The sequence below is a fragment of the Acomys russatus genome, chromosome 9 (assembly GCF_903995435.1).
Source record: "Acomys russatus chromosome 9, mAcoRus1.1, whole genome shotgun sequence".
NCBI classification, from domain to species: Eukaryota; Metazoa; Chordata; class Mammalia; order Rodentia; family Muridae; genus Acomys; species Acomys russatus.
In genome coordinates, this window is record NC_067145.1 from 18,225,054 (window position 1) to 18,243,927 (window position 18,874).

At 34.3% G+C, this 18,874-nt stretch overlaps 1 protein-coding gene across 3 annotated transcripts in view; it reads left to right on the forward strand.

Moving 5' to 3' along the window:
• The window catches only part of Cdh18 (cadherin 18), a 406,710-nt gene that overhangs the window by 365,769 nt on the left and 22,067 nt on the right, over positions 1-18,874 (forward strand). For all 3 annotated transcript variants that reach the window (XM_051150995.1, XM_051150998.1, XM_051150997.1), the window contains exons 9-10: positions 3,939-4,060; positions 14,702-14,819. In XM_051150995.1, coding sequence (XP_051006952.1) covers positions 3,939-4,060; positions 14,702-14,819 — 240 coding nt within the window. The remainder of the gene's footprint in view (positions 1-3,938; positions 4,061-14,701; positions 14,820-18,874) is intronic.

The following is an 18,874-nucleotide window of genomic DNA, read 5'->3' on the forward strand; positions in this document are numbered from 1 at the left end:
GTCCTCAATAGTTCCTGCCTCACAAATATGTCTGTCAGATATATTGATCCAGAAGGATGGAGATGATGCCACAACGTTATAGAGAGTGTTGGGTGACTATTCAGGCAGCAAACTGTCTCTCTCATGTTATTTGAAAAGCTGCTAACCTTTATTCCATGTATACTCTGGTAATTAATTTTATTCCTTCTCAATTCTCTGATGGGTTTGAAGACCAGATCGTTTAGTTTTATACCAAAGCTTAATTGTTTAGGGGTTAAGATATTTTTAGTTCTGGATAGATGTTTTAAGTTGATAATGACAAGATGTGACGGAGATTGAATTATATTCAGAATTTTAGATGCACCAAGACAAGAAAGATGTTTTCTTCAAGGCTGACACATACAAATAGCCAAAACACTATGAATATAATATTTATGTAATTCCTGGTTGCTCCATGGCTCTTCTTGCTGTAGGTAATTTATTGTATATATGTGTAATAACATAAATACGTATGTAAAAGATTTAAAAATAAAAAAATTTAAAAGAAGCCACTTATTATGATAATGTTATGATTGTTACAATAAAAATATTATCAGTTGTAAAGATGTTATTGTAGTATTTCAAAAACTATTCTGGCATCAACCTGCACTGACTATAGTATCTACAATGGAATCTTGGGCCAGAAATGCTGGTTAGAGCCTCTTATTCCAGCACTTAGGTGAGCAAGGAAGGGGTACCACGAGGAGAAGGCCAGTCAGGACAGCCTGGCTAGAGTTGCCCCAGGCCCCATCTGTTGCCAGCAAATGTAAGAATCTGGACCCAGAGTCCCAAAATGAAGATCAGGAGGACCTGTCTATCATGTACAGTTTCTTGTGTTTGATTCTGAAGGACAGCAAAACACAGTGTGTTTGCATTAGCCTATAATGCTGGAATTAAGACATAGAAGCAGGACAAACAGAAGCTCAATGACATCCTCTGCCACATGCTTTAGGCCAGCCTGAACTACCTGAAATTCTTTCAAAAACAAATAGACAAAGATACAAATAACAACTGATATTTGTAACAAGTAAGAAGCTATTGCTTTAAAATAATATGTTAGTCCTTCTTTTTGCTCATGTGCATTTATGGAAAGTAAAGTATGATTGAAATTTTTAAAATATACATTTATAGAAGTATGCATAATTTGAAATTTTATCCTTTTTACTAAAAATGTAAACCTTTTTACTAAACAATTAAATATTATAATAAAAATTTGCAGAGGTAGCATATGTCTTTCACTAATCCTAGCTTGGAAGCAGTGATAGGAATCTTTGTAAACTCAAGGCTATTCTGGTCTACATAGTGAGTTCTAAGCCAGCTATAAAGTTAAATCTTTCCACTGTACCTTTGAAACAGGAGACTATAATAAAATCACAACTTGAGAAATTAAATTAAATACCTGACTATATTTGATAATGATATTAAAATATATGTAGATTATGAACCAGGAAATGCTCTAATAAACTAGCACATATTAGCAATATATATGAGCCCTTTAAAAAAAAAAACCACACCAAAAAGGAATAGATGGCAGGAAATGATCAAACTCAGAGCTAAGATCAATAAATTAGAAACAAAGATAACAATACAAAGAACCAGCAAAATGAAGAGCTGGTCCTTTGAGAAAATCATACTGTAAGAACAATTATTGAATTAGCAAAACTACATATTTTTGTTCTTTTATGATTTTTGCATAGACATGAATACTCTTTCCATTATAATTTCCCTAGTGGTCACTGTATTAATATTTGCATGATTCCTTAATTGCATCTTACAATAAAATTTAGTTAAATCACACACTAAGTCTAAAAATAGCAAATTTGCACATTTCCTGATATTGCAGAATGCTTTAAATAGTATTTAAGTATCTCTGGTAATAATGCACTTTACCTAAAACATTATAAAAAAACAATAAGAAGTTTTATTTCTAGAAATGAGACACAAAAGGGAAAAGATCAAGAACAAATATTCCATTAGCAGCTTAGAAAAGTCTCTGAAATTAGTTTTACAAAATGTGGTAGCATATACAAATATATATTGCAGCTAAATGTTTGACAATCAGGATAAAATCCTCACTGGGGAATCAATATAAGTTCTGGAAAAAATTCAAATGAAGTTCCCAATTCACAAACACACATTTAAATAATACCCTGAATAGCCAAAATAGTACGGAGTTAAAGGTACATTTTAATACACCGTCCTTTTCTTAATCAACTACCTTCAGTTTGAACTGTTCTTTTATCACACATGGGAGGTAGTAAGATAGGATTACAATCCTCATGTGAAGCTTGTCACTATTATATTCATGACTATTATGATATGGGTTTTTACCTTTTTCACCTTAATCATATATTCATGTTAATATTTCTTCAAAATTTATATGTATTTTGAGGCCACACATTTATGTTCCTTCAAATATGCTTTCAGATTCAGTATAAAACTAGTCAGCACTAAGTAAATAGTAATTTGTCATTGTCAATGTATCAGCATTAGTTTCTTTTCTCTTATTGTTATGTGGACACGAAATAAATGTAATACATACCAGCATTAACATCTTATTCTCATTGTTATGCAGACACCAAGTAGAATGAAAAATCTTTTCTTGATGAAACATTTCTCTCTCCACTTATCTTCTTTTCCTTCATTGTTACAGACAATCTTCAGGGTCCTGAGTATCTCTGTGTTATGTTTTCTGTCTCTCATTCACTTTCTACCTGACACTGCCACAGTACCCTCTTTTAATAAGATAAAGAAACATCAATAAATCATACATTTAGTTTCTTTTACTGTGATTTTCACCTGCAAGTTTGAATAACATTTGTGTTTATAAATTTTAGAATCAAATTTCAGCTTTTATGAGAGGCTGTCAGGGCTTGTATTTAATTATATTGAATCCACACATTGATCTAGAGAGAATAGTCTTGCTTATGTTATTTTTGTTTCTTTGACTACAGACATAATAGGAATCTTAACTGTGTTAGTTCTCCTTCAATAAAATTCGATAAATCCTTCTGTATATAGATATCCTATATACTTTATTAGACTATTTCTTAAGTTCCTTTTTCTTTGGTTAATTAAGTTTGTTACTGTTCATCAAAAATAATATTTTATGTTGAATATTTGTCTACTTTTTTCACTACTAGAATACATGGGTGATGAGGTTTTATTTCTTATTTCCTGTTTGTACGTTGAATGATTGGTTATGCGTGTTCTATAATTAATTTGCTATGTTGCTTACTTCCATGTATTTGAGAATATTCAGCACTGTTCTGATTACTGCTTTATCAACATAAATCAACCTAGAATGCTCTGGGAAGAGAAACCTCAACATGCATACTAGGGTTAATGAACTTTCAGAAAGATGTAAAAACTGAATGTTTACAAATACATTTGTTATATGAATATTCCATGTTGAATTTTATTTTATTGAAATTAAACAACAAAACATTCCTTAATAATTTCTGTGAGTTTACATATAATTTAGAGCTGGAATGTTTTACGGATTCTATGGTCTTTGTTTTTTTGTTCGTGTGGTATTTTTGTTTGTTTGTTTGTTGTTTTGTAGTAGCTGCTGTGCTATTCTTGTGGCATTGCTGAAACTAATTGTTTGTCCCTTAGGCTTTGACAGCTGTTAATGAATTCTGACAATTTTTCCCAATCTACTTCCTGAAAATATGTAATTTCCTTGATATGAAAAAATATCATTTTAGTATTCCTGCCAAGCCCTGTTTGTTCATTTTTCATTTTTCTGTAGGTTAATGAGTTCTAACAAGGACAGCCTTCATAAAGTTGTCTTTTGCTAACAGCCCTACTACTACATACAGAGCTAGAGGCAAGCTACAGCAGTAAGAAGATTTATTGTAAGCCAAGCCTCTAAAGTGTGTGTTGCAATACTAAATACACCCCTGTGTGTTTTGCAGACAACCCAAGTTTGCTGAGCCATGTCTCCGTGGGCATTAGAGTTCTGGATGTCAATGACAATCCACCCGAACTTGCAAGGGAATATGATATTGTTGTCTGTGAGAATTCTAAGCCTGGTCAGGTAAGTTAATTCTTTTCTTCCTACCATCTGAACAGAAGAGAAATAAGCAGCTTTATTTCTATTATTCTAAAGTATTATTCACCAAATCCCTCAGTGTCATTTTTATGCTCAGTGACAATAATTTTATAAGGTTTTAAGTACAAATAGATTTCTTTTTGAGCATTATACAAAATAAAATCCCCCCCCCATCACAGTGTAATTCAGAACAATAAGCTCATGTAGGTATGAGCCGTTTGTCATGGCAATAAAATTGTATTGAGCGGTCTAGGTAGAGTCCTACATTCCATGATGAACAAACAGTGTCCTCTCATGGCGTGATAAAGGCTAGAGACCATATCTGTGAGGAGAATCTGGATTATCTCACTTTGGGGACTCTGAAGAGGTGGCACATGGGAGTGAAATATAAGTTATGAAAAATGTATTGTGTGTGTGTGTGTGTGTGTGTGTGTGTGTGTGTACCTGTGTGTGTAGATGTGAATTTGTGTACACTGTAAAGAGCCTCTATGTGTTATAGAATGGTGAGAATAAGGAAAGGACAGACAGGGATTGAGACTAGAAACATAACACATGAGAGAAAGCAGGAGCAGCTGAGGCAAACAAACAGGTTGAAATGTATGTTCATCTTAAGTGCTGTATGAGAAAAGAGATGACACTCACAGCCAAAACAAAGTGCATGTATTGCCCCAGTTGCTGTTCCGCATCCACACTAAAGTATGGCTTACCCGGGTATTCTTAGAGTCTCACAGAACTGTTAACACTGTAGCATTCTTGTTCTCAGCCAACCCTGGAAAATCTATTGAGTTTCACAAATTGTTTTCAGCCTCACTTCCCAATTAGCCTTAAACTGGAGAATTCTGGGGTTTTCTTAGCTACTAAGGGCCCTGAAGTTTGTGAGGCACCCCATGTAATTTCTTGCCAGATGGCCTTTCTCTAAAAAGGCAATTGCTTATTAATCCATTGACTAAAATGAACTTCTCTTGTGCATTGAAATGCAGTGGTTTCATACAATGTAATCTGCTAAGTGGTACGTGAGTATTTTCAGCAGATTTGGTTGGCAGTTACAGATACAGGTTTTATTCACACTTCAAGCAAAGGGATTAGAGAGGAGAAGGATATGCATTCTTAAAAATTATCAACTGCAGATAAATCCAGTAAGGAAGAGAGTATCAAAGCTCAGCATTAAACAAGCTTGGTGATACTTGTGTTCACCAGAATGGACACATAACTCAAAATTGACACATATGATGAAATAGTATTTGTCTTATATTCATTTATAAGGGATGACCAATAGTAGCTTCTTAACATACATAGTACTTATTAAATTGCAATACTGACAGGACAATGTATACATATATATTTAGTCTAAACCAAACAATTTTTAGAATCATAAGAGTATAGAATCAGAAAACATATTATATTGTTTTCTGGAGCTTAAAGGACCTAGGGAAAAGGATGGTACTGTGATCACTACCCAAATACAGCAGCATTATGTAATAGACTGAAGATGATATGAATTTTCTGCATCAGGTATCTATTACTTCCAAAACATGTGTCATGACATTGTTGTGGAAGATCTCACCTCTAAAGGAAAGAGAAAAACATGCAAAAATGTCTATTTGTAATTTTTTAAAAACACATATCATTTTCCTGTTATTACAGATGAAATTAAAAACGTACACAGAACACAATCAAAGGAAGAGTAATATTATGAGCTGATTTTTTATAAAACACTATAAAATTCAAAATAAAACAATATCTTTCAAAATCAACAACATTGTGCAAACAGCCATTAATTATACTTCCATACACGTTTCTCAGTAATAAATACAAAACAATGTACAAAGTTCTTACACACAAAAAACACAGGAGCAAAACTGTTTAACATAAAATGAAAAAACACCCACGATACACTAAAAATGAATTAAAGTATGTATGAAAACACAACTAAGTTTTAAAGGATATAGTAAACAATGTTAAGCGTGTTTGAGTTCAGTATGTCCACTCTCGTGGTCTAAGACATTCCACAGGGAATAAGCTAATAATCCATTACACAACAGCTATTGTAAACCTAGCCAAAAATGATTGTAGAAAAGTCTTCACCTACCAAGAAAGTGGGATAGATGAGAGGACATTCTTTTGGGACTCTAGGTGAGAGAAGCATGGGAGAATAGGGAATTAGAAGGATTCAGAGGGTCCTAGAAACCTACAAGTAGAATATTATGCCAGGCCGGTTTGGGCTAAGGGGTTCTCCACAAACTATGGTACCAGCCAAGGACAGTATGTGTAGTAAACATTGAACCCCTACCCAGATCTAGCCAAGGGACAGGACATTCTCTACAGATGAGTGAAAAGTGGGGACTGAATTTCGCATGAACTCTGGTGCCCCATACTTGACCACGTCCCCTTGATGGGGAGGACCGGTGGCACTCAGGGGAAGGATAGCACGCTACCAAGAAGATACTTTAAACTCTATGATCATATACAGAGGGAGGAGGTCCCCCTCAGTTACAGTCATAAGGGAAGGGAATAGGGTGAAAGTGGGAGGGAGGAAGGAATGGGAGGATACAAGGGATGAAATAACAATTGAGATGTTATATGAATGAATTAATAAATAAATAAAATTTAAAAATTCTTAAAAAAGGAAAAAGAAAATTATAAACAATACAAAACATACATAAGAATATATGTACACACATATACACATATATACAATTATAGAAAAATAAAATTTATCCAATAGCATATTTGGTCTACAGAGGCAGATTTCATTTTAACAATAAAGATTGTTCAACAAAGTAGCATTCAGTGTAACATTTAGATATACAATGTTGTTAATGTGAGAAGAAATATATATAAAATAACAAACAGAAATAATGAGACCACATGGCAGTAAGTACTATATTCACAAACAATTTTTGTCAATAATATTGAAAAATAAAGCATCCTGATTGCTAAGTGCTATGTTTGCCACTCTCATCTCATATTAACATGTGTTTTCAACTATTCACAAAATGCTTACTAAAATTTTAATACTGGCTGAATAACAATGATTTAAAACTTAGAAAACCCCTGGGCCCAAATCTGCCTATCATATTGTTCTACTTGTAGATTTCTAGGACCCTCTGGATCCTTTTATTTTGCTGTTCTCCCATGCGTCTCTCATTTAGAGTCCCAATAGGATGCCTTCCCCTCTGTCCCAGTTTCCTGGTAAGTGAAGGCTTTCGTGGGACATGCCCCTTGGGCTAGTATGCAGATATAAGTGAGTATATACCATTTGATTCTTTCTGCTTCTGGGTTAACTCACTCATTATGATCATTTCTAGCTCAATCCATTTATCCACAAATTTCGGGAATTCCTTGTTTTTAATAGCTGAGTAGTATTCCATAGTGTATATGTACCACAGTTTCTTTATCCACTCTTCTACTGCTGGTGGCACTCAGAGGAAGGACAGCAAGTAGCCAAGAAGAGACTTGATACCCTATGAGAATATATAGGGGGACGTAATCCCCCTCAGGAACAGTCATAGGGGAGGGGAATAATGGGAAAATGGGGAGGGGAGGAATGGGAGGATAGAAGGGATGGGATAAACATTGAGATGTAACAAGAATAAATTAATTAAAAAAAAAAAAAAAAAAAAAAACAAAAACAAAAACAAAAATAAACAAACAAACAAAAAAGGAAAAAAAAAAAAAAATAAATAAAACTTAGAAAACATAGTCCCCATTATTATTTTCACAGTAAACCTTCTGGAGAAAATCATAATTATTTTCCAAAACTAACATCTGGAATAAGTAACTAAATGTTCTTATTACTTATAAAAATAAAAGTAAAAACTGATAAGAATATGTACAATGAACGAGAGTGCTCATATGCTATATCAAATACATAGAAATTATTCCATATAAATGGCAAAATTTTAATTCCAATTCTTATTATAGAAAAATAAAACAATAAAAGTAGAATAGACATTCATGTTTGATTTTACAAAAATAATGCTTTAGCCTATATGCATTAGAGAAGAAAAAATATTTATGAAGAATAAAAGATGAAGTGGAACTTATACCATGCTCCTGAAAACATTAAGAAGCCCATGCAAAGAAAAAAATCATGGTAAGAAAACTAAAAGAAAGAAAATAGACTGCAATGCCAAGAATAGTAAAGAAGAACAAATTAATAGGTTTGAGGTGTATGGAATGCCAGTAGTAAATACAAATCATATTATTGAAAACTTTTAAAATTTAGAATTGGTGCATTTATTTATTTTTTTCCAAAAGTGGCACCAGAATACTGACTGCTGTTTTTTTTTTTTTTTTAATGATTTAATTACTTTATTCAGGTTACATCTCAATTGTTGTCCCAGCCCTGTATCCTCCCGTTCCTCCCTCCCTCCTGCTTTCACCCTATTCCCCTCCCCCCCTAGGTCTGTTATTTTTAAATAAATGGATTACATATACGAAACACCTCCAGAAATATGTTACTAAAGGTAATAAGAGCACAGGCACCAAAATAAATTACAACAACATCCTTCATTGTCCTACAGAGAGCAGGTATCTATTATGAACACAGATTTAGTTGTCACAAATAAGTAGTGATAAACAATATAAAGAAAAGATTAGTAAACAAAAATGGAAGAAATCATACTTCTCAAGTAGGTAAATCCACAGCATTTGATAAGGCCAAATGAAGTCGATATTTTTCTGAGAATTGAGGCCAAATTGGTTCATCTATATATAAAATTTAAATCAGATTTGCGTATCTGCTAAGCACAGTGCCAACATGCTGCTTAGTCTACAATTAAAAGAGAGACTAGACATGAAAATCTAAGACAACAAGAAATGAATGTACCCTTATTATCATCAATTATACCTTAAATATGCAATCTGTATCACATCAAGTTTGATTTGTTTGTAAATTTAATTAATGTAGAAGAAATAGAAACATTCAATCTCTTTATAATCAAGAATAAATGAGTATATAAGACATTTAAGGCCACTTATAGTTAACTGTGCATTTATGTATAGTTTACCTATATTTATGTATTATAAATATTTATATTATTTTATTACACATAATATGCTATATGTACATATATTACTATATGATAAGAGATTACATATAGTTAAATATATATTATATGATCAATCTATAATATAATACAGACATTGGTTTGTTTTACTTTTGAAACAAGTGTAGCAGGTTTGAAACCTGTTGTGTTGTCTACTCTGTCCTGGAACTTATATATATCATCCTGTCTCTACCTTTACATAAAAAAGACATTACCCCAAACACATGTATAAATGTATATATTTTCAAATATATAAAAGTTACCTTTTATGTTGTGAAATCATTTAGAAGTTCAAAAATATAGTATGTTCTCTTTTGGCAGTTCCGCAATAGATGCTTCATCATTAGCCAAATTTATACCCTGCTTGAAGTGTGAAGATATGATGCTTAACAGTAATCAGCTTATCAGTTCATGGTGATTTTTCCTGAGAACTATTTCTGATCCCGACTTACTCCACTGTTCCCTGTTTGTGTGTGTAGAAGTTCCCTTTGTTCAGCACTGCACTTTTAATCTGCTATTGTTTGATGCTGATGTTGTTCCTTTCTCTCCTCTCTCTCTCTCTCTCTCTCTCTCTCTCTCTCTCTCTCTCTCTCTCTCTCTCTCTCTCTCTCTCTCTCTCTCTCGGTTTTTTGAGACAGGGTTTCTCTGTGTAGCCTTGGCTGTCCTGGACTGGCTTTGTAGACTAGGCTGGACTCGAACTCACAGTGTATCTGCCGCCTGAGTGCTGGTATTAACGGCATGTGCCACCAAGCCTGGCTGGTGTTGTTCTCTTGGAATTTATATTATTTTATCTCATTTACTTTGTTTCATGTGGTCGTTTTCACACAAGTATGGAACATGCTTTAGGTAAACCTCCTCGTGCTGCTATCAACAATTTCCTTTGTTTCCCAGTAGTTCCCCTAACACCTGTGGATAGCTTCCATTTGATTGTTAGCCCTGTATGTTTATTTATTTATATATACTTAAAACTTGAAACTAATGAAGAGTTGGGTGATGAAAATGAAATTGCCCTTACCTAGGTTTAGATGCTGATAATCGCCAGCTCCTGGCGAAAGAGTCAGGATTTTTAGAAGGCTGCAACCCCTAGTAGGTTGACCATGCTTCAGGGGATGGCTCTGTACCCAGAAGTATATGGGCACACACACTGAACAATACAGAATAGAATGCATAAAGCTGGGAAGGTGGGTGGGGAGGTAGGTGGATCTGATGGGAGGGAGGAGGAGTGATCAAAAATACTGTATGCATGTATGGAAACTTCAAGGAATTTCTATAAATGTCATATTATAATAAAAATGAAAATGAAATTCTCAACTAAAAAAACTAACTTAAAGACAAAATTCAAACTGAAAAATAAAATCATGGCCGGGCATGGTGGCACACACCCCTTATCCTAGCACTTAGGAAGTAGAGGCCAGGGGATTGCTGTGAGGTCCAGGCCAGCCTGGTCTACATAGTGAGTCCAGCACAACCAAGGCTACACGGAGAAACCCTGTCTCAAAAAACCAAAACCAAAACCAAAACCACAACCAAAAACATGTAATCTTTACCATTTTGAAGTCTCCAGCCGCATTATTTTCCTGGGAATTCAATATTTTTAATGTTCAATATGTTTTCAACTCTATTACGGAAATGAATTTAACAGTAGAGAGAAAAAAGTAACTTTAAGTATTATTTTCAATCTATTCAAACAAATCAATACTGACACTTTGATTTCTATGATTGGCCCCTAATAGAAAAAGCTCTTCTATATATAGTTGTTGTTTTTTGCTGCATTCTGGAATTCATGCTGATAGATTTCCACACATTTTTGCCTCAGTGTTGAAATACAATAATTTTTAAACTTTGAGGTTTGTAATAAGCTTGATTTAGTCAAACTGTTCACAGAATAACGCCTCTCTATGTAATAGTTCTTTATAAGCTTGAATATTGTTCTGTAGAGATGTTAAGCAACTAAATTTGTCATGATGTTGCTATGGTTGACAATGGAAGTTTGTGAAGCTCTAAACCTATCTATAGCAGTTAGGTCAGATTAAACAAGGATATAAATAGCAGAAAAGCCATTGATTAACTCTCAGTTAATATGCTTAACTCTTCTGAAAAATACCTAGTTTATATAACTTCATTGAAGACCACAGAGAGTCAGGTGTGCATAAAATTTACAGTCAATTCCCAAACTACAGTGAATCTGAAAGAATTTATATTTGCCTAAACTGGAAACTTTGATTCATATCAAATATGATGTAGCCTTTTTATTATTCATTAAAGTTAAAGTCAGAGATAGCTAACTTTAAAAGTTATTTCTTAGCTTAGTTCCATTGGCTGAATGCTCACTTAGCACTCTGTTTCTATAGAAATTAGGAAATCCAGGATAATTTAGATTTAAAATATAATACAGCCAAGGCTAAGACAGAGAAACTCTGTCTTGAGAAACATAATAATAATAATAATAATAATAATAATAATAATAATAATAATAATAATAATTTAAAATAATAAATGTTTTACATGACATATATTTTTTGCCAATTAAAAACACCAATGGCCAGATTCAAGGTTCCATCCCCAGTGCTTCATAAATGCAAAAGAAAAATGAATTAACCAAAGGAAAAACATGTACTCCCAAGGATAAATATTATAATAATTTAAAATTGTTACATTTAATTTGTTTCCCAATAATACACTTTCATATCAATTCACTATGGTCAATAAAAATTTTAAAGCAGTAACATTTATTGATAGATATTATCAAATTTTTCTTAGCATTTATTTACTTGTACTTAGCAAATATCAAGTTGATTCCTCCTTCACTTTTAAAAAGCTTATCTTTGTAGCTTTCTGTCTGTCAAGTCTTACAAAATAATCAAATATATGTTGTATCAAACAGAACTTGGATCAATGACTGAGAATATTTGTGTGCAACTAGAAAATAATAATAATAATAAGTTGTAGAAGTTGCACCTTCCAGTCACAGAAATATAAAGTATCCATAACACAGTGTATAAAACGACAACATTAAATCTTTAGAGTGTGAAGAACTGTCAACTGTTTAATTATATGCTAGAATTTTAATTGCCTAAATACCTAAAAATGAATATTTATATGTTGTAATAAATGTATGATGAAGTAATAAATACGCAGGAGAATTAATAAAACTCAGAAGTGATAAATACAAAGGAGAACAAAGCATAGTGACAACATTAAATTAATTAAAAAATAAATATGCCTGTGCTTGACTATCAAAATTTTAAGAGTATGATGTGCAGAGGACACATTCAAGCACAATGTAAAATTCAGCTCTCATGTTTCTGCGGGTGAGAACGGAAGTTGTTTCAAACAAACAGTTGCGATTAATGAGGTTATGCTAAATTCATATATGAAATGATTTGCACAAAAATGGAAAGCATGCTTTATAAAATATTTTAAAAAATTAACCAGCAGAAAACACAATTACCCACAATTACCACAGAGAAGCTCAGGTTTGTAAGAAGATTATAAATTCATTATGAATTTAGTAAAGTATACACAAACACACAGTTAAGATAAAATACTGAGTTGCTCTAGATTAATTGTTCTTCAACAGTCCTTCCAAAATCCTGAGTCAAGGAGTAAAAGTGATTTGCAAAGCCAGGCATGGTGGCACACGCCTTTAATCCCAGCACTGGGGAGACAGAGGCAGGGGAATCGCTGTGAGCTCGAGGCCAGCCTAGTCTATAAATCGAGTGCAGGATTGCCAAGATAACATAGACAAACCCTGTCTCAAAAAAAACAAAAACAAAAACAAACAAAAAACGTGATTTGCAAATAGATCATAATGGTACAAAATATTGTGTGGAAAAGTAGAGTTTAAAACTAAAGAATGAGAATGAATGAACATCATGGGATTAAGATTAGCTTTGAAACATGATCTCATGTATTTTGCATGCTTTTCCATGTGTTTACAAATGTGTGTGTGTGTGTGTGTGTGTGTGTGTGTGTGTGTGTGTGTATTGGAAAGTGAAACAGGAAGTGTAATGTTTGAGTATATTTAACCAGGAAAACAAATTTGAAAATCAGACAGGATTTTCGCTAAAATTATATTAAGAGCAGAGGTGTGGGGAATGCAAGTATATTGCTCAGTTGACACAGCAGTTTGAACTCTGTTTGAAGCTTTTTGCACATTTGAGAAAAATGGTGTGATTGCCTTTGATTCCCTAGCAGCATATTTGTGTACTAGGAGTCAAAAGTCAGAAGGGAAGAAAAGATCTATGTGGAGAAGCAATTGTAAGTGAAATGGAAGAGGAAAACAAGCAGATGAACTTTCAGACCTACAGCAAATACTCCAGGGCGAAATAAATTAGGAAAGCACAATTGATTTCTTTCTCTACAAACTGGGCATGGGGACTGAGGAACAATGTCCCACTGAGGTCGCAGAGATTGTCTGATGGCAGAGGTGTACACTGAGGTCTGAGTGTGCGTGGAAGACATCTGCCCCTTTGATAGTGTGTACACTGCCCCCTTTTCAGGACACAAAGACAGGCTAGTGTTGTTTTGGCTTCTTTTTAATTTTTTTTTCCTGTTTTTTCTTAGTTATCTCATTTATCAACCAATGATCTCAGCATATAGAGAAGGATTCAGATTTTTTTAAACTATGTAATTATTTAAATGTGTTGTAGAACCGTGATATTGGATATTCTTAGAAAACATTACTTTTTCATTTTGTGTAATCTACTCCATAATTAGAATCTATTTTAGTGCTTCCCTTTCCTTATTTAAGAGAATGAAAGTGGATAACTTGAATGTTTAGGAAACTAATCTTTTAAATAAGAAACATCATATATTTTTGTTCATTTGTTTGGGGTTTTGCTACCATATAGGTCAAGGTAATTAGAGTTTGGATTATCTCATTTGCAACCAGAATATTTTCCCCATATATTTTACCTCACCTTGTTCCTAAATAGGCATTAGTGCAAATTGGGACTCCTGTGTTTGAGCCACCACAGAGGACACATTGCATCAATAAATCACTGAGAGTTCTGTGGTAGCTTGGGCCACTGTTGTAGAAACTGGTCACATCAGAGTTTATGGGACTCAGTCTTCTCTCATATGAAATTGAGGGCCTGCATTGTCATTTGCTGATTCTCTTCAATCTTTAAATTTGGGGGTCAGCCTCTATTGCTCTTTTAACATTAATGGAGAGAGACCAATCTATATAGCAACACTGTTCTATCTTGACACTGAAATGTTATATTTATATAAAATGTATCCTGTTTTTAAATTTTTCACCAACATATTATGACAAATTATCCCCAAGCTCTCATGTGCCACAGAGAAGTTAAGCCCCAAATTATCGTGGTTCGCAAAGAAAATAAGCTTAGTGAAATAAAGTGTGGGTATTTATGAATTAAACTATGTGTCTTTTCCTAAAATCAATTGAATGAAAAGCAAGTTAATTGTTTCTTCGATAATTTTCATTTTAAACACTGGAGTTGAAAAATAGATATTTAAAGTCTGATAAGAACAAAACTAAAATGACTGCATAATTAAATCAAGGCAATAAACAAATTAAACTTACTGTTAGCATGTGTATTTTCTTTAGGTTATTCACACCATCACTGCCACTGACAAAGATGATTTTGCCAATGGACCAAGATTTAATTTTTTCCTTGATCAACGCCTGCCCATGAACCCGAACTTCACACTTAAGGACAATGAAGGTGAACATCAATATTTGTTATTGATCTATGCATTACCTGTTGTGACTGGGAAGGTGTAGGCATGATTAGCTTTGCCATATTCTTCTACACCCAGGAACAGCTTGCAAATTGGCATTTAAAGTCAATGTGAGGCTAATGCCATGTGGGCTACGAATATCTTGCATTTAAAATTGAGTCATATGTACAAATAATGTTCATTAGATTTATTCATACGCATTACTCTAAACAAGAAATGCACATGTAGTATGCTCTTTGGCAAATTTTAAGAGAAATCTTAGCTGACAAACATGTTTATGATTGCTACTGCAACTGCCAGAAGGGAAAATATTTTTAAATTAGGAAAAGTAAAAAATGTGTTTCAGAGAGAGTCAAGAAATCAGATGCAGTGTTTGAAATCATGCTGTATTAGTAAAACTCTCAAGAAGTGCTGCACAATTTCTATTTCCTCTTGTTATTGTATATGCGTTTTAGAAAATGGACAGAAAAATGTGTATAATTGTAGGATGATTTTAAATTAATTTTTGTTCAATCTTATCTGTCTATAGATTCCTCAAGGTCCTCAATATACAAGGCTGTTATTGCACTTTACAGAGACTACTAAAATAATAAGTAGATATAATTTTCTAATTAGCACCAATGTCACTTTCACATCTTTTTGATGATTACTTGACTATGCTCTGTCCTAGGATTCACCACTTGACATAGAGTCCTAGTGGGTGACAGTAGCACACCCATCTAATAGGAAGCACTTAATCCTTTCTCTGCATACTTGAAGCAAACATAAAACACAAAATTAACTCTGGGCAGAACTGAAAAGTAGCATCAGTAGCACAGTAAAGTGTGTATAGATTCTCTGTACTTTGTTAAAATAAATATTTATACAAAATCGCGAAATGATATTATCAAAGTCTAACTGAGAAATGTTCTTTTAGTTTCCACGCTAATGAAGTAGTTTGCCAGATAAGTCTAATGAGTTTTCTAGAGTAGACAGAAGATGGTCTAACATACACAATGAGTAGAGATTGGAAAAGCTCCATGTCAGTTTATATAATGTGTAATTTTCTTTTCAGAAGCACATCCAGGATCCAATTTAAGCTCTTTCCAATAAACCACCAACAGCACTGAAATGGTAGCAAGAATAAACAGTGTTTTGTGTGCTTTTAAATGCCACTCCTTTTCCTGTAGTTAGGACTTAGAATCAAGTTTCCAGCAGGTTTATTTTTCTTCACCCTTTATTTTACTTGCTAACTTAGCATCCCTGTAAGAAGTTTTCCCTCTGTCCTTTCCTTCCAGTCCCTCCCTCTCACCTCTCCTCCCCTCTCACTGTGCCTCTCCCTTTCTTCTCAGAGATTGGGCAACCAGGAGACCTCCCCTGATTATCAACCCATCATGGCATATCAAGTAGGGCTGGGCCCATCTTCTTTCAATTGGAGCTAGACAAAACTCTCTAGCTAGAGGAAATGGATCCAAAAGGAAGGTGAAAGAGTCAGATACAGCATCTGTTCCTGCTGTTAGAGGTCCCTTATGAGGACCAAGGTCTAAATCTGTTACAAATGTTGTGGGAGGGGTCTAGAATTGTCCTGTGGATGTTCTCTGATTGGTGGCTTTGTCTCTTTGAGCCTCTATAAGTCCACATTAGGTGAACTTCTAGGTTTTCTTACAGTGTCCTTGACTTCTCTGGGTCTTTCAGTCCTTCCTCCAACCTCTTCTTTTAGATTTCCCAAGCTCGACCTAATATTTGGCTCTAGGTCTCTGCATCTGTTTCCGTCAGCTACTGAGTAAAGTTACTCAGATGACTTTTATGCTAGCCTAGCCTACTATCTGCAAGAATAGCAAGATAGTATTAAGAGAGAGCTCAATGGTGATCTCTCTCTCACAGCATGTGACTCAAATTGAGCCAGTCATTGATAGAATTGGTCGAAAGTGTGTGTGTGTGTGTGTATGTATGTGTGTGTGTGTGTGTGTGTGTGTGTGTGTCCCTCCCTCTCAAAATCCCACTCCTAGGAGCCTCTGTGGTGCCCCACACTGATTTCAGTTCTCTCTTGCAGCCGCCCTGTCCTTTCCTCACCCCTGACCTCCACCTTTTTACCCCTCCCTACCCCTGTCTTCCCCAGTTTCCTCCTTCCATCTAGTTCAGATGTTTATTTTATTTCCAATTCTGAGTGAGATTTAGGGATTCTACTTTGGCCCCTACTTGTTATTGAGCTTCTTTGGGTCTGTGGATTGTATCATAGCTATTTGTACATTATGGCTAATATCTACCTACAAATAATTACATTCCATGTGTGTCTTCTTTCTGAGTCTGGGTCACCTCACTCACGATGATTGTTTCTAGTCTGTCAATTTGCCGAAAATTGCATGATGTTTCTGGTTTTAATAGCTGAGTAGTATCTCACCATGTAAATGTCCCACAGTTCAGATGAGGGACAGCCAGTTTCTGGCTATTACAAATAAAGCCGCTATGAACATAGTTGAGCAAACGTCCTTGTTGTCTGGTGGAGCATCTTTTGGGTATATGCCAGGAATGATTCAGCTGAGTCTTGAGATAGAACTAGTCCCAATTTTCTGCACAGGCACCAGATTGATGGCCAACGTGGTTGTAGGAGTTTGCACTCTCCCCAGCAATGGTGGAGTTTTAAACCAACTTAAAAATGATGAAAGTTTAGCATCAGAAGAAGAGAATGGTTGATATATTTAGACAGGAAATTGAGCAAGTCTTACATGTCTAAGGGTGAAACTGTTACAGAATCAGAACAATGAAATGGGTAAGAACCCTATGATGTCAACATTGATTGAAGGTGGAAGTCATAGTAAGAATATCCATGAAGGATAAATTCCAGTTACCCAAAGCCTCATAGATTATTGAAAGCTAGTCTCCATTTCTTGTCTTAAAAGGAAGATATAAAATCTAACAACTGAAAAAAAAAATTAACAACTGAGAGAAAATAATGTAAGCTTTAAGACTGAGTGCTTTAATTTTTTCATAGAAACTAGATATAAGAGGGCAAAAGATTCATATTTATTTGTAATAACTGTGTAAATTATCCTTTAAGGTTCAGGGGTAGTATATTCTTTTTATTAGTTATACCAGAACTGTACTTTTTAGATACTACTTTCTACCTAAGATTTTTCTCTAAGAAGACAATATGTAATAGATCATTTGAACTGTATATTCCTCATGTACCTAATGTTTTGCACATCATCTCTATTCATCCAATAATACTAGGCAAAATTGATTTGAATCAGAATGTATGTGGCTCAGTGGAGCTTCTATAAAATATAACTTTGCCTAGATTCAGAAGAGCTCCACCTTCTTTGAACATCCTTAAATGCTGGGTTTTGTTTGTTTGCTTTGGTTGTTTTTTCCTGAGACAGAGTTTCTCTGCATAGCCTTGGCTGTTCTAGATTCACTTTGTAGATCATGATTATCTTGAACACACAGCAATCTGCCTGCCTCTGCCTCCCTGAGTGGTGGGATTAAAGGCTTGTGCCACCACACCTCGCTATCTATACATGATGGCATGTTAATATGGTAGAAAAGTATGAAGACAAAGCCATTAATTCTCTAAGAACCTGTAAGTCACCTATATAATATTGGACAGATACTATAGTAGTCCATGGGCTTAGATTAATTAATAAGAGGTAGCTAGGCTCATTGTATCTGGTAAATGAATCTTCTATCATCTGTATTGTAATAATAATCCCCTGATTGTTATGAACTCCATTCTGAATAACATGACTTAATATGATACTCATGCTTTCTTTACATGCTTTATGACTCATTTTATTCCATTGTTAGATTGGAATCTACTACTTTATCAGGAAATTGAAGAACTAAAATCATCAAGAATGTTTTATTTCATTACTAAAAGTTATTTGGGCTTTCTTATTTTTCATTACTCACTGTGACATATGCTGGGAATATGCTGAAAGAAAACACCAGCATGGAGCTAATGATCTGCTAGAGAAACAGGAGGTCTCCTAGAAAAAAATGTGTTCCAAACATTCACTGCTTTGGTTGGTGGCCATTTTTTATAACAGACATTCAAGACATG